General features: G+C 39.3%; 1 protein-coding gene across 1 annotated transcript in view; it reads left to right on the plus strand.

The window, feature by feature from the left end:
- nsd1b (nuclear receptor binding SET domain protein 1b) overlaps window positions 1-11,174 on the plus strand; it is a gene marked incomplete in the record, with an annotated part of 23,106 nt that extends 11,932 nt beyond the window's left edge. The window contains 14 exon segments of the mRNA XM_035666610.1: window positions 1,435-1,572; window positions 3,225-3,348; window positions 3,855-4,055; window positions 4,138-4,317; window positions 4,916-5,072; window positions 5,560-5,765; window positions 5,860-5,972; window positions 6,073-6,219; window positions 6,320-6,442; window positions 6,604-6,720; window positions 6,811-6,952; window positions 7,061-7,167; window positions 7,259-7,460; window positions 8,077-11,174. Coding sequence (XP_035522503.1) covers window positions 1,435-1,572; window positions 3,225-3,348; window positions 3,855-4,055; window positions 4,138-4,317; window positions 4,916-5,072; window positions 5,560-5,765; window positions 5,860-5,972; window positions 6,073-6,219; window positions 6,320-6,442; window positions 6,604-6,720; window positions 6,811-6,952; window positions 7,061-7,167; window positions 7,259-7,460; window positions 8,077-8,774 — 2,655 coding nt within the window.
- Between the last annotated feature and the right edge of the window lie 3,397 nt (window positions 11,175-14,571).

Consider the following 14,571-nt stretch of genomic DNA (forward strand, 5'->3'; position numbering starts at 1 on the left):
ACTTACAAAATTGAGTTTGTGTTGTTTAAAATTTTGAATAAAATCTGTTTCAACTATTTTAAAATGAAAGTTGAAAACTTTGTTGAAAATGACGACATCAAACATTTGAAGTTGGACAAACTCAGTTTTGTAAGTTAAAAAATATTCTTACTAAAGCAGCTTTTACCATTAATTAACTAGTAAACAAACTTTTTTATAGAAATATTCCTGTGTTCTTTTTTACAAAATTAAGTCATTCTAACTTAAAATTACTAAAACTAACTTAATCGATTATTAATTAAGTTTCCAACTTAAAGTTAAGTTTACTTTTACTAACATGTTTCAGATAACTGATTACGTCGAGCATTTTAAGTAACACGAACTCATCTGTGTAAGTTAAAAAACATTCTTGATTAAGTTGTTTTTACTAGATATTTTGTTTTCATACAAATAAACATTTTTAATTAAATCTAAAATTACTGAAGCTACTTTTGTCTTTTAAACTTACAGATTTAAGTTAAGTTAATCAGTAATTGTTTGTGTTTATTCTCTATGTAGATAATTTAGTGAATCAGTTACTGTTGTTGTTGTTGTTGTTATTGTTGTTGTTTTGAATCACTAGTTGCAGTGTTGTTTCCTCAGCGAGAACTTTAATACATTTTTACATTTATACAACAATATAAACAATAACAAAATCCACCAGTGAATAAAACAAACATTTAACAGATCAAAGTACATTATAATATCTATAATATCTAAACACGCAGATTCACAGTCGGCACAAAATGGCGGCTGCATTCGGTACACAGCTACGAGTCGCTGCGCTAACGAGCAAAGATATTACTATTCTCTAACTAAACCAGCTGAAACATCATTTAACATGTTAATAAGTTATTAACTTAATTAGTTATTAGCTCTGTTAGTTCCTCAGGTACATTGGTGGAGACAGAAGCAATCAGACCACCCTATAGATCACAGATTAACACTGTTACTGTTAACATTTAACAATAAAGAATAAAGTTAATAATGGAAATCAGTCTGTAAACGGACAAAATTCACATATTTGGTTCCACTTTTAGCCTAAAATTAAAATCAATTCATCAAGTTGTTTTAACTTAGGAGCTGAATCCATCCTCAGACAATATTCAGGAGCGTCAGTGGTGTCCTGAGCTGTTAGCAGTCACAAGCAGATGGCGATCAAACAAAGATGAAGATAAAGACACCGATGAACAAAAACTGTCACAAAAGAATAGAAATTATTTTAAAGGCCTTTTTAGAAGCAAATTCACTGCAGAAAAAACAGATTATCAATAATAATTAATCTCACAACGGGGACATTTACAGCAGCAATATGTAATAAATAAGTAAACAAGTCAAATATAAATAAGAGAAAATAAGCTGGTTAGCTTGTGCAGGTTAAACTCCGTACGTCTGATTTTTTTCTGTATTTTTCAGGGCGATCCGTCCAGTTTGGATCACAGTTTCTCCTCCGTGAAGGACGACCTGTCGCTGTGTGACGACCCGCTTTTACCCTCCAGGAAGATCATAGGTGATCGAGGAGGCCCCGCCTCCATGAAGGAGAACATCTGTCAGGTGAGATCAATGAACATTCCCCCCTAAATTGAACATATATGATATATAAAATACAAAACATTTAAAAAACAACTAGAAATTCACTTAACAAGGACAAAAACACAACAAAAATAATCTTTACAACTTTATTCTTACATTTAGGTTTTAATTTGGGAAAAAACATATTAAAGATAATTATATTCAATTAAAACGTATCAAAGGTACAGTTACATTTTTACCCTCATTTGAGAAACACTGAACTAAAGAAAACAAAATATTCACATTCGAGAAACTAAAATCTGAGAATCTGCATATTTCTTTTATTAAAAAATGATTAATTGAATATCAAAATAGTCCATTATGGCCAATAATTTAACAGTAATTGATTTATTGTTGCACGTCTAGTAACAAATATTTGCTCAGTTTCTCGATATAATGAGATTTTTTAAAACATAAAAAGATTTTTTTTACACTATAATTAGATATTTGCTCTCATTTTTACTGCATACAATAAATTATAATTGTATATAATAATAATTGTACTGACTATTATCATACTCCATAATGACATTTTATTAAACAAAAACTTATTGTCTCTGATTAAATCTGAAATCTCCCGCTGACCCTCCAAAAGTCTACTATTCAAAAATATATATAATATATAATAATATATATAATTTACACAATTAACACACATAGACGACTGAACCTTCCCCCAAACTGAACATAAATATAGTAAATAAAATAATTATTGTTAAAAGAACCAGAAATTAACAAGGACAAAAACTTGCAATAAAAAATAAATAAGAATAAAGTTACAATATATTTCAGTCATTTTGGTATAATTTATAACTTTATTCTCACTTGTAGTTTGTAATCTGGGTACAAACATATCAAAGATATATTAATATATATAGATATATAATATTAATTAGCTCCTGCCCAACCCGGGTTAAAGGTCAGACTTAATGGAGTCCTGCACTGTAAAAACTGCCTACAAACAAACCAAATAGTATTAAATATTATAAAATGTTCTTATATTGAACAAAAATCTGCCAGTTTTTCTCGACTAGAATTCTGTCGACTGAAAGACTTTTAAAACTATATAAAATGTCAAAATCTGAAGCAGTAAATAAGCATTTTGGTCACTTTACTGAGCTGAATTTGTACTTTTTATACAAAATAATTAGCTAAAAATATAAATAAACAGCAATAAAAACTAAGCAGCTGCTTTATTTCCAACCCTGGGATGACTCTCTGTTAAACTGAGAAGTTGTTTAAGTGGTTTTACTCTTAAAATATAATCATCTTTTTCCTCTGCTGGAATATTATACAGCCATTGTTGGTACTGGTTAAATCGAGCTCAATATTATCTGTAATATCTTATTAAGACACAGTTAGATAGATTTTCATAAAACAAGAAACCTTTTTTTGGTTAATGCCAAACATGCTTGACAAGATCATTTCCATCTATAAATCTTTTTTAATTTCTTAAGGATCATTTTTTGCAGGAATAAGCTAAAGTTAGCATTTTAGCTCCTCCAGTCTCGACTCTTTAAGTGTTTTTGGTGAGAGGTCTGTAATAGAGTCTGTGGTTCCTCTGATATACATCAGTAGATCCTCTCTCTCTCTCATTGTGTCTTTATAATCTGTGTGTGTGTGTGTTGTTCCAGGTGTGTGAGAAGACAGGTGAGCTGCTGCTCTGTGAGGGTCAGTGCTGTGGAGCTTTCCATCTGCCCTGCATCTCTCTGGCCGAGGCCCCGAAAGGGAAGTTTGTCTGTCCGGAGTGCAAATCGGGTACGTCTGTGTTTTATTGGTTTTATAGGTTTTATAATTCCAAAAATCCAACCTGAATTAAATAAATAGATTAATATTAAAGCAAAATCTGTGTAACTTATTTAAAGTTTACATTTTAAGAAACTCTTAAAGTGTGTTAAAGACATATTTAACCACTTAATTTATGACGTTTTAGCCCTCAGACCTCAAAACTTTGATTTTATTTTGGTAAAATTCATATAAAACTGGTCCCATATACAAGTAAACATAGCCCCGAATAAACCCACCAATCAGAGAGCTCCTCCCATCTGTACTTGTAAACAAAAGCTCTTCCACTAACGAGAATATTACACTTTACATTTACACATTAACTTAACGTGGTAACTAGTGGTAGTAAAACCCCTAACCCTATTAACTAGTTAGTTACATTTGAAAGTTAAATATGTGTAATATTGTTGTAATGAATCTCTGATATCAAAGTAAAAACCGTTACAGGAACCAGATGTTGGTGTTTTTTTTCCTCTCAGGCGTCCACACGTGCTTCGTCTGTAAGAAGCGCAGCGAGGACGTGCGGCGCTGTATGATTCCCGTCTGTGGGAAGTTTTACCACGGCGAGTGCATCGCCAACTTCGCCCCGACCGCGCCGGTGAACCGAGGCTTCCGCTGCTCAATCCACGTCTGTCTCACCTGCTTCATCGCCAACCCGAGCAGCCCGTCCGTCTCTAAAGGTGACGCTCAGGTAGTTTTCTGTGCGTCGCTGTCGTCGTTTCCAGGTTCTGACTGTCTGTTTGTTGTTTGTTTGTTCTCCAGGTCGTCTGGTTCGGTGCGTTCGCTGCCCCGTGGCCTATCACGCCACTGACCTCTGCATGGCAGCGGGCTGCGTCGTCCTCTCCAACAACAGCATCGTGTGTCCGAACCACTTCACCCCCCGCCGCGGCGTCAAGAACCACGAACACGTCAACGTCAGCTGGTGCTTCGTCTGCACCGAAGGTAAAGTCGGGTCCAGCTGAGCGAATAAACCTCCATCCTGAAGTCTAAAGGAAGACATTTTGGGAATTATGCTTATTAAATACTCTTATTCTTGCTGAGCGTTAGACGAGAGGATTGTTTGTAGTCTGTACGGTAAATATAAAGCTACCACTAACAGCTGGAGAACTTAGCTTAGCGGTAGTTACATAACTACACAGAGATTTGTCAGTTCAGTTTTAGTAAGGTTAAAGGTTTTATACACACCAACATCTCAGACCAAAATAATTTACACTACCGCCCACCAGACTCCATTTACAAAACCAGAAATTTTACGTAGGAAATTTTAAAACACATTTCAAACTGAACTAAAACTAAATGAAACTCACAAACCGGCTTTTTTAGTCTTTTCAACCATCACCAACTCTGGTTTGGTAGAAATAAATCCGTAATTCACCGACGCAGATGATAAAAACAGCAGTTGTTTGCTGCTATATAAATGCTTTAACATCTTCTCACCTAACTCTCTCTAAAACCAAAACAACGAGCTAAAAGAGGCTAAAATGCTGCGTACAAACACACACACTCACAGTACGATGCTGATGCTCCTCCTGTCCTGCAGGGGGCAGTCTGCTGTGCTGTGAGTCCTGTCCTGCTGCCTTCCACCGGGAGTGTCTGAACATGGAAATGCCAAAAGGCAGCTGGTACTGCAACGACTGCAAGGCCGGGAAGAAACCTCGCTACAAGGACATCCTGTGGGTGAAGGTTGGCCGGTACAGGTCAGTGTTTAATCTACAGCAGCAAGGACTCAATCTGCACAGTTATTGCTTCATAAATATAATATAAAGGAGGTTTTAGCCAATTTAATGCCATAAAAGAAGAATACTGTGCTGCTTTTTAGTTATTAGGAGCCAAAATCTGATGTCCAAATAGTTATTGATGAGTGTTCAGACTCTTTATTTTTCTGTTTTGGTCGTCTTTCCAATGTGACGTTACTGTAAACTTAATGTGTTAATTAATCCACCTTTTACTACGAGACCCCAGAAGAAGAAAACAGAAGGGTTTTATCTCCACTTCCTGTTTACTTTCTGCTGTTTACAAGGTTTATTATTAGAAGGTCGGTCAGGCTCAGTTTTATTGTGAGGTATTCAGGTTATAACACCTCTGCCTCCACACTGTCACCCAAAACTCCATTCAAAAAAACGGCTTGTTTTAAGGAAGTAAAAAACCTGCTCTCACTCAGTCTTCCTCTCCTGCTTTATAAAGATGGTGGCCGGCGGAGGTCAGTCATCCCAAAACGATCCCGGAGAACATCCAGCGGATGAGGCACGATGTCGGGGAGTTTCCCGTTCACTTCTTTGGCTCCAACGACTACCTGTGGACCTACCAGGCCCGGGTCTTCCCTTATATGGACGTGGACGCCAACAGCAAAGAGAAGATGGGGAAAGGTGTCGATGCCACCTACAAGAAAGGTGTCTAGTGTCTTTTATAACAAAGTGTTTCACGGTTTGTTTGTTTGTTTGTTTGTTTGTTTGTTGGTTTGTGACTGTTGATCTTCCTCTTCAGCTCTGGAGGAGGCGGCTGTTCGGTTTCGTGAGCTTCAGGCGGAAAAAGAGCTTCGACAGCTTCAAGAGGACAGAAAGAACGACAGGAAACCTCCTCCCTACAAACACATAAAGGTCTCTGTTTCATCCTTACTTAAAATGTGATTGTATACGTTGTTTTTATCTTTTAACCTCCTGTGTGACACATTATTGGATGTTCCTCTTTCTGACTCAGGTGAATCGACCAATAGGGAAGGTTCAGATCTTCACGGCCGACCTGTCGGAGATCCCGCGCTGCAACTGTAAGGCGACAGACGAGAGTCCGTGTGGGACGGACTCCGAGTGCATCAACCGGATGCTGCTGTACGAATGTCACCCACAGGTACCGAACCGTGTTACTAAAGACTGTAGGAACGGACCCGTTAATATCTGTTAATATCTGTTAATATCTGTTAATATCTGATCAATATCTGAACCTGTAGGTTTGCCCGGCGGGCGATCGCTGCCTCAACCAGGCGTTCACTAAGCGTCAGTACAGTCAGGTGGAAATCTTCAGGACGCTGTCTCGAGGCTGGGGACTCCGCTGTGTCCACGACATCAAGAAGGTAACTGGTTCTGGTTCTGGTACTGGTACTAATACTGGTACTGATACTGGTACTGATACTGGTACTAATACTGGTACTGATACTGGTACTGGTACTGGTCCTAATACTAATACTGGTTCTGGGAGGTGGATCGGGTTCAGTAACCAGTGTTTTGCTCTCAGGGTCAGTTTGTGAGCGAGTACGTTGGGGAGGTGATCGACGAGGAGGAGTGCAGGTCGAGGATCCGACACGCTCAGGAGAACGACATCTGTAACTTCTACATGTTGACTCTGGACAAGGTGCTGCAGCCTCACTCTGAGAATACAACTTTATTCAAACTTTATTAACGTTGTTAACGATCAATGTGTGTGTGTGTGTGTGTGTGTTAGGATCGGATCATCGACGCCGGGCCGAAGGGGAACGAGGCCCGCTTCATGAACCACTGCTGTCAGCCCAACTGTGAGACGCAGAAGTGGACGGTGAGCGGCGACACTCGGGTCGGGCTGTTCGCTCTGGTGGACGTCGCTGCAGGTACGCCGCCGCCGCCCGCACGCACTCTCGACTCTTAACGCCACCTGAGGCTGAAACGATGTGCAGACCCCTTTCTGTGTGTGTGTGTGTGTGTGTGTGTGTGTTCAGGCACCGAGCTCACCTTCAACTACAACCTGGAGTGTTTGGGCAACGGGAAGACGGTTTGTAAATGCGGAGCGCCGAACTGCAGTGGCTTCCTGGGCGTCAGGCCGAAGGTGAGCGAGAGCGGCGTGCTGATCCGATTATGTATCGTTACCCGAGGTACCCGGGGTGTAACACTTTCCTTCCTTCCTCTCCGACAACCAGAACAATCCTCCGTCTGACGACAAAGGCCGCAAGCTGAAGAGGAGGGGCCACGGCAAGAGGAAGAACAAGGTGGTGGTGACCAAAGAGCGAGAGGACGAGTGCTTCAGCTGCGGAGACGGCGGGCAGATGGTTTCCTGTAAGAAACCCGGCTGCCCCAAAGTTTACCACGCCGACTGCCTCAACCTCACCAAGAGGCCCGCAGGTCGGTGCACGGACTTCTTTGATTTTGGTAAAACCTGTGTCATTTCCTGTGTGTCCTTAGTTCGGTAGAAAGAAAATACCTGAAAAATTTGACGTTCGTCGAGTTTTCGGGATTAAGGCTGATATGGTAAAAACTATCGATCATTTTAGCATCGCAGATTTAGTTTTCACTCGGCTATATTGCGATCTCGGAGTTCGCTAACGTTATAAAAACTATCTGTGTGGATATGTTAGTTGGCTAATGTTACCTTCCCCCTAACGTGATCCATGATATTTACTAATGTTTTATTATTGATTAAGACAATGATAAAGGCTGACTGCAGTTCACTTAATGGCCACCGGTGTCATTATTAACAGCGGTTTTCTAAAAGTTACAAGAACTTTTAAATTACAGTAAAATAGTTAATAATTAGCTAGTTAGTTATAATAATTAAATTATTATTAATTCCTGCCACTGGGTCGGATTTCCCCTCGAAACCAATGAAACGAGACGTGGAAACACGACCTCTTTTGTCCACAGGGAGGCGCCAGAATCAACACAGAATGAAAAACCCTTCAAACATAAAAACAAACAAATCTTTAGTTGTTTTTGTGCTTCCTCTGTTTTGTCCCCGCAGGTCGTTGGGAATGTCCGTGGCACCAGTGCGATATTTGCGGTAAAGACGCGGCGTCCTTCTGCGAGATGTGCCCCAGTTCCTACTGCAACCAGCACCGCGACGGCCTGCTCTTCATCTCCAAGCTGGACGGAAAGCTGTGCTGCAGCGAGCACGACCCCTGTGGCCCCGAACCGCTGGAGCCGGGGGAGATCCGGGAGTACGCGCCCGAACCCAGATCCCTCCCCTCGGGTCTGGGCATGGCCGTCATCCCGTCCGCCGCCTCTAACGCCGCCGCCGGCGTGACCCCGAGCACCAGGAGGGTCCAGGAGATCAGCGCCGGCTCCGAGTCACTTTCTGCTTTTTCCATCCCGGTGCCCATCACTATTCCCGTCGCCGCGCCCGCCGCCTCGCCACCGCTGAACGACAGCTCGGACGCTCCCAGCAGCCCGCACGTATTTGACCTCCCGCACTACTCGCCCATCTCGTCGTACGAGGAGGAGAGGGATGAAGAGGAGGAGGAGGAGGAGGAAGAGGAGGAGGATGAGGAGCTGGCAGAAGTGGAGGAGGAGGAGTCAGCGGAGGAGGGCGAGGTCGGGAGGCAGAAATCAGACCCTCAGGAAGAGGATGGGGAGGTGATGGAGGAAGAGGGGGAGGAGTATTTAGACGACGACGACGATGAAGAGGAGGAGGAGGAGGAAGAGGAGGAGGAGGAGGAGTGACGCACAGTGACTTGGAGGAGTCACTACGGAGAGGAGGCATTACACAAGCAGCCCAGTCTGTCACTGTTTGTAACGAGCAGCTGGATGTACGGAGGAACTTACAGGACAAAACTAAATCAACACGTAAATAAATTCTCTCCATAAAAGAATAAAAACAAACTGTAGAATCTCATAAATCTTTTTATTTAGTATTCATTTAGTTTTGTCCTCGCAATCGCTATTAAAAAAAAACGAAACCTTTTCCTGGATTTCCTCGGTCCACGCTGTCGGGAAACGGTTCAGTGACTTTGCACACACTGGCGCTGACTGCACCTTCACCTGAGAGGAAACAAAGACGCATATTTCACTCCGACTTTCACTTGTTTTCTCCACATTTTGACTGATTTCACCTGCTGGTTCTGTTGGTTTTTATTTTCTTTCTGTAGTATTTAAGGTGTCACGTGTGTCAGTAGTTGGAGGCGGTCGTTGTGTCGGCAGCATCGCGGAGCCGGTGTGTTTCACGCTGGAGAGAGGACGGCACTGTAGCTTCCTGCCGAAGGTACGACGAACTCTTCGGCAGTCACGTGAAAGTTTATCTGTGAATGAACCAACCAGCCTCAACTGGAGCCTCCCTAAGCCCCGCCCCCTCTGCTCTGCCTCCTCTCCTGTCCTTAGATATGCTTTATGCTAAGCTAATCTATGTTGAAAGACAACCACATTTTGAAGATGGTATTTATTATCTTTTAACCATGTTCAACGTAGCTTAGCGTAGCACACAGCATCTCTTATCTTCCGAAAGGGGCGGGACTAAAAGGAAGCGTTTTATTTGTGCTTTTTGGGTTGGTGGACTTTTGTTTACGTCTTTCAGGAGTTTCAGTAGGATAAATTCGGTTTGTTGTGGACGCCGTCGCTTCCGTTGATGCTCCAGATCTTCTCCACTTCCTCAGATCAGTTAGATGCTGTTTGATCATGTGATCGGCCGCCTGGCGTGGCCTCGTAGTTCTGGACTGAAGCTGCCAGCAGCCAGTATTGGAAAAGACACTTTATCTAAATTTAATGCCAAAAAAAAAAAACAGGATTTAAAATGGACATTCAGCGTTGGACTGTTCCTCCACGCCATCGAACGCTGGGAACGCCTCGCCCTGATGATTGCTGGCGGTCTGTAGGTTTGCTCCAGTGTGTACGCTGTGCTCTGTAGTCGTTATTTATAAACCGTTCTGTGACGCACAAACGATGGCGAGGGAGCTCCTCGTTCCCTCCTCGTCTCTCACTCTCTGCCGGAGGGAGAAACTAAAGTCTTCAGATTGGACGCGAGACGCTTGAAACGACGGCCATGATGCTTTGCACTCGCAGTTATGTGTTCTTGCCACACGTGTTTCGCTCTGTCTTCAAGCTTAATATTGTCTGTGTGTGATCTGCCAATGCCTTAGAGTGTATTTCTTTGGAGATATTTTTAAGGAATGGTTGGAGAAGTGTCCCTACTAATGCCTTTTTACAGTTGCCCTACAAGCAATGTTTCATTCCAGTGTAATTATGACCTGTTAGATCTCAACCGTTCACCTGTTAAAACAACTGCTATATAAATATATAAGAAAAAGAAGTTATGAAATAAGCTTTGTGCCGGCCTCGTTCTTTATTTATTCATTTATTTACTGGTCAGATATTAAGTTACAGAGAAAACAGTGAGTTAAAAATTAAAGCCATGATACTGTTTGTGAGATTGTGATCAATAATATGAGATAAAACGTCAGAATTGTGCTCTTTTATCTTATAATTTAAACTTTTCATTATAATTTTTTTCTTTTATCTCACAATTATTTACCTTTTTTTGACCTTTTATCCCATAATTGTGACTTTTTATAATGTTATCATCAATCATGGTATGGTTGATCGGTGTATATGAATGTTTTATTTATCATAGCATCTTTAAATCATATTAGATATTTAAAACCTTATCATTTATGGCTGTAAATTCATTTAATTAAATAAAATCACATAATTAAACATTGCAGGAAGATCTAGTGAGCAAATGTAATTATTTAACCACCAAAGTGCTTTAAAACATATCAGAAAAGGCTAATTAGCCTCACTGGATCTAGTTAATAAAAATAAACAATGTTATAACTTGTTACACATTTAGTTTAGCATATGTAGAAAACACGAGACATGTTTCAGATTATCAGAAAGTCTGAGCAGTGAGCCAAATGCTTATTATCCTCACTGGATAAGTGGTTGCTGAATGCTAACAAAGTAATATTTGTTTTATCTTGGTTGATTTTAATGTCCTGTACGGTTGTGAATGCTCTTTTTATTTCATTATTTTTTATCATTTTTAATTATAATTAATTAATTGTTTTATTAACGTTTACATGTATACCAAAAATATAACTTTTAATTAACTATTTGTTGGATTTTTACCTTCTGAATCCTCTTTTAGCCCCCAGATGTTTGTAATGTTGTCTCTTTAATCATTAACACTGTGGCCTCGGCTGTGTTATGTAAGTTTATCTAAAAAGGTCAAAGAGCAGCGTGGGGAACGGTCTGTCTCTGTGCTGTTGAACTTTGACCCCTCCGACATTAACTCCACTGTGTGTCTGTTATCTTCTATATACAGTTACAGAGTCTGTTAGACCTCCGTGAGAGATATTATTAATTTGGACTTTTAAGAGTTTAATTTATAGTTTTATGAGCTGTTTCCCAGGGTTGAGCGAGATAATGTACATTTTATTATTACAGTAAAATGTATAAATATCTGAATATAGTGTCTAAAAATGTTATATTTGTGATGTATATCCACTTTAAAAATCAGCAAAAATTCATAAACTAACTAAAAACTAAAGCTGATAAATAATTATTGTGAAGTAAAAAATACAATATTGTATATAATATAATATAACTGGTTATGAAACAGTCTCATACTACATAAAGAAATAAAAACCTGTACACCGTACACCGACCACAAACAATAATAAACAAACACAGAAAATAGCTCAACTCAAAGTTTAAAATAAATCAACACATAAACCAGATTGTGAAAATGAGTGTAAACACTTTATATTCACAGATACAGAGCGATGCATCATCATAATAATAATAATCTTTATTTAATCACCTTCATTATAAACATGCTCATCCGTCCATCGCACCCAAACCAGCTCCTGTTTTTATTTACTTTATAAATACTGTAACATATAAATCTTTTTCTTTCTCCACTTGTTATAAAAACCATAATTTAAAGTCTTTATCCAGCATTAATGTGTCAAAACGGTTCAAATCGGTGGTTTTAAAACTAAATTTTGCCAATATTTTTTATATTTCTACATATTTTAATTATCTGGATTAATTTTTTTATTATTTTGAATGCAGCAAATTTTAACCTCTTTTTAAAACAATGACTGGAAACCAGTAAGAACAATAAGGCCTACAAACATTAAGTACATTAATTTATTGACATTTATCTCACATTATTGATCAGAACTTTGCAGCTGTAAATAATAATTTAAAGTAATATAAATAATCAATAAAGAAAAATAATGAATTAATTAAAGTTAATTGAAGTTATTGGTAAAACTCGACTGTAGCCAACAGCAGTTTGTTACAGATCCAACCTGAAGCACAAAATAGACTTTTTTCACGGCAGCCATTTTGACATGAACCAGTCGGGTAAACACAGCTGTTACCACTAATTAAGGCTCCGTTCCAATCCAGTCAATCAGAGTCAGGGTGCTGCTGTTCTACACTAAATGGAACTGAACCTTAATTATTACCATCGATAACACCTGTGTTTACCCGACTAGTTCATGTCAAAATGGCTGCTGTGAAAAAGGCCTCTTCACTGTGGAAACAATCACACTTTTAGCTTCGCGACGGCTCACAAACAAACAAATAGAACTAATGTTAAATATAAACTTATAAACTTTTAAGACTTTTAAAGACTTTAATAATATAATGTAATAATTGTTTATTTCTTTATGTATTAAATGTTTTTTACAGTTTTGGTTAATAATAATAATCAATATAAACCTATGAGAGTGGAGGGAAGCCTTAAAAAACAGCTGTTATTTAATAAATAGTTTCCAATATAAAGCTGATCGATTAAAACGGTGTTTCTCAGACGTTTTACGATGCGTACGCCTCAGAAAATTCCAGTAAAGAGCCACCATTATGACCAAAAAGATAATTTACTGTTGAATCCTGAACCGGTTCAAGAACCAGAGCTAGTTTGGTGGTAAACGGTCCCGCTGGTCCACATTTCTCTTCCCAGTAGTTCCAGTTTGGAGCCGACTGCAGCGTTTTAGAACCGTTCATCTGACCTCCGCCCACCGTCTTTACCATCACAGTTTAGCTCCTGACTAATCCCGGATGTACGCGTGCACACTACGTTACAACCATCAACATATATAAAGTAAAGATGGACGAAGCCAAACTCTCTCTATCGCCCCCTGGTGGCCGACTGCAGTACAGCTCATAAAGCCTCCACGAGTGGAGACGAAGGATGACACCGAAACTAAATATTAAAGGAAACAACTTAGTTTTTTGCTATTGTGGGATTTTGATAAGACTATATGTTTTAAAATAACTGTAAAACTCCTAATAATAGCCTGGGTGTTTATTTGTTTAAATCACTGAACCTCCCCCCGCCTCTGATTGGGGACAGGGCTTTAATTCCTGTTAGCACTCAAATAGAGACTAAAAACCTAACGTGCTGCTTCTCTTTGGTTTTTACTTCAGCAAAGGTTTGAAACATGCAATGATTGATGATAGCTTAGAGGTCTTGTTTGTCCCTCTCTTCGCTTGTTTACCGTGTTACCGGGTATTGAGTCAGATGGAATTAAATTATACCTTTTGTTGATGAGGTTTTCGGTACACGGGGACGGGTTTCGGGTGAAATATGTGACGAAACCGATTGAATTGTGTGGAGTAAATGCTATAAACTGAATCTAATGATGTGCAGCATGTTCATATTAACAGAAGTTTAAACATTTATATTTGTGTAGGAGATGGAAACGACTTAAAACTCGCTCTAGTGCGCGACCCGGTGGGTTTAAAAGGTTTAATACATTGAGATAATTTCTATAAAATCCAGACCAGGCTTTTAAAAGAGACCTGCGTCTGTTAGGGACCCGCTTTTATTGGAGGTTTTACGGTAGTTTATTTAATGTTTTAGTTTAAGGACCAGAGATATAAACCATGTTAAACAACAGTACACGCTGACTTTCACTGACAGTTTTGCTGGTTTCGAGTTATTTTATTTGGTTTAAGGGAACTTTTAAAGACATACATTTATTTCAGTGTGCCGACCGACCGGGATGAGACGCGACGTCTGAAACCAGCAAAATTATCTTCAAGTGGAAAAAGAAAAAGGTGCAAAGCTGGAAATTCACTTCTGTTGATGCAATAACTTTAAGATTTGTGATGATTTTCAAACACGCTTTACAATTTTATACATATTGCCATTATACTGAGTTTGTTCACTCAGATGCATCCAAAGCTCAGATATTATACACAATAATAATAATAATAATAATAATAATACAATTTAAGGTCTGTGAGAGCTTCGAAACATTCTTTTAACAAGCTTTTAATTTTACACATTTAACATATTTGTACAGTCGGTCAAACAGCCCTCAGTAAAAATATTGTGCATCAGAAGATCAACACGTGAAACATCAACACATCAAAGCAGCAACACGAGGAAACTGGTGTCCGTTCGTTTCCTCCCGCCAACTTAAAAAACAAAAAAGGCAATAAATTAGTGAGTTTTGAAGTTAAATAGCTGTAGAGGTTCTGAGGACACGGAGATGACAGTTTGTACCTT

Source organism: Morone saxatilis, unplaced genomic scaffold (genome assembly GCF_004916995.1).
Source record: "Morone saxatilis isolate NCDOM2014 unplaced genomic scaffold, NCSU_SB_2.0 Contig20, whole genome shotgun sequence".
Lineage (NCBI taxonomy): Eukaryota > Metazoa > Chordata > Actinopteri > Moronidae > Morone > Morone saxatilis.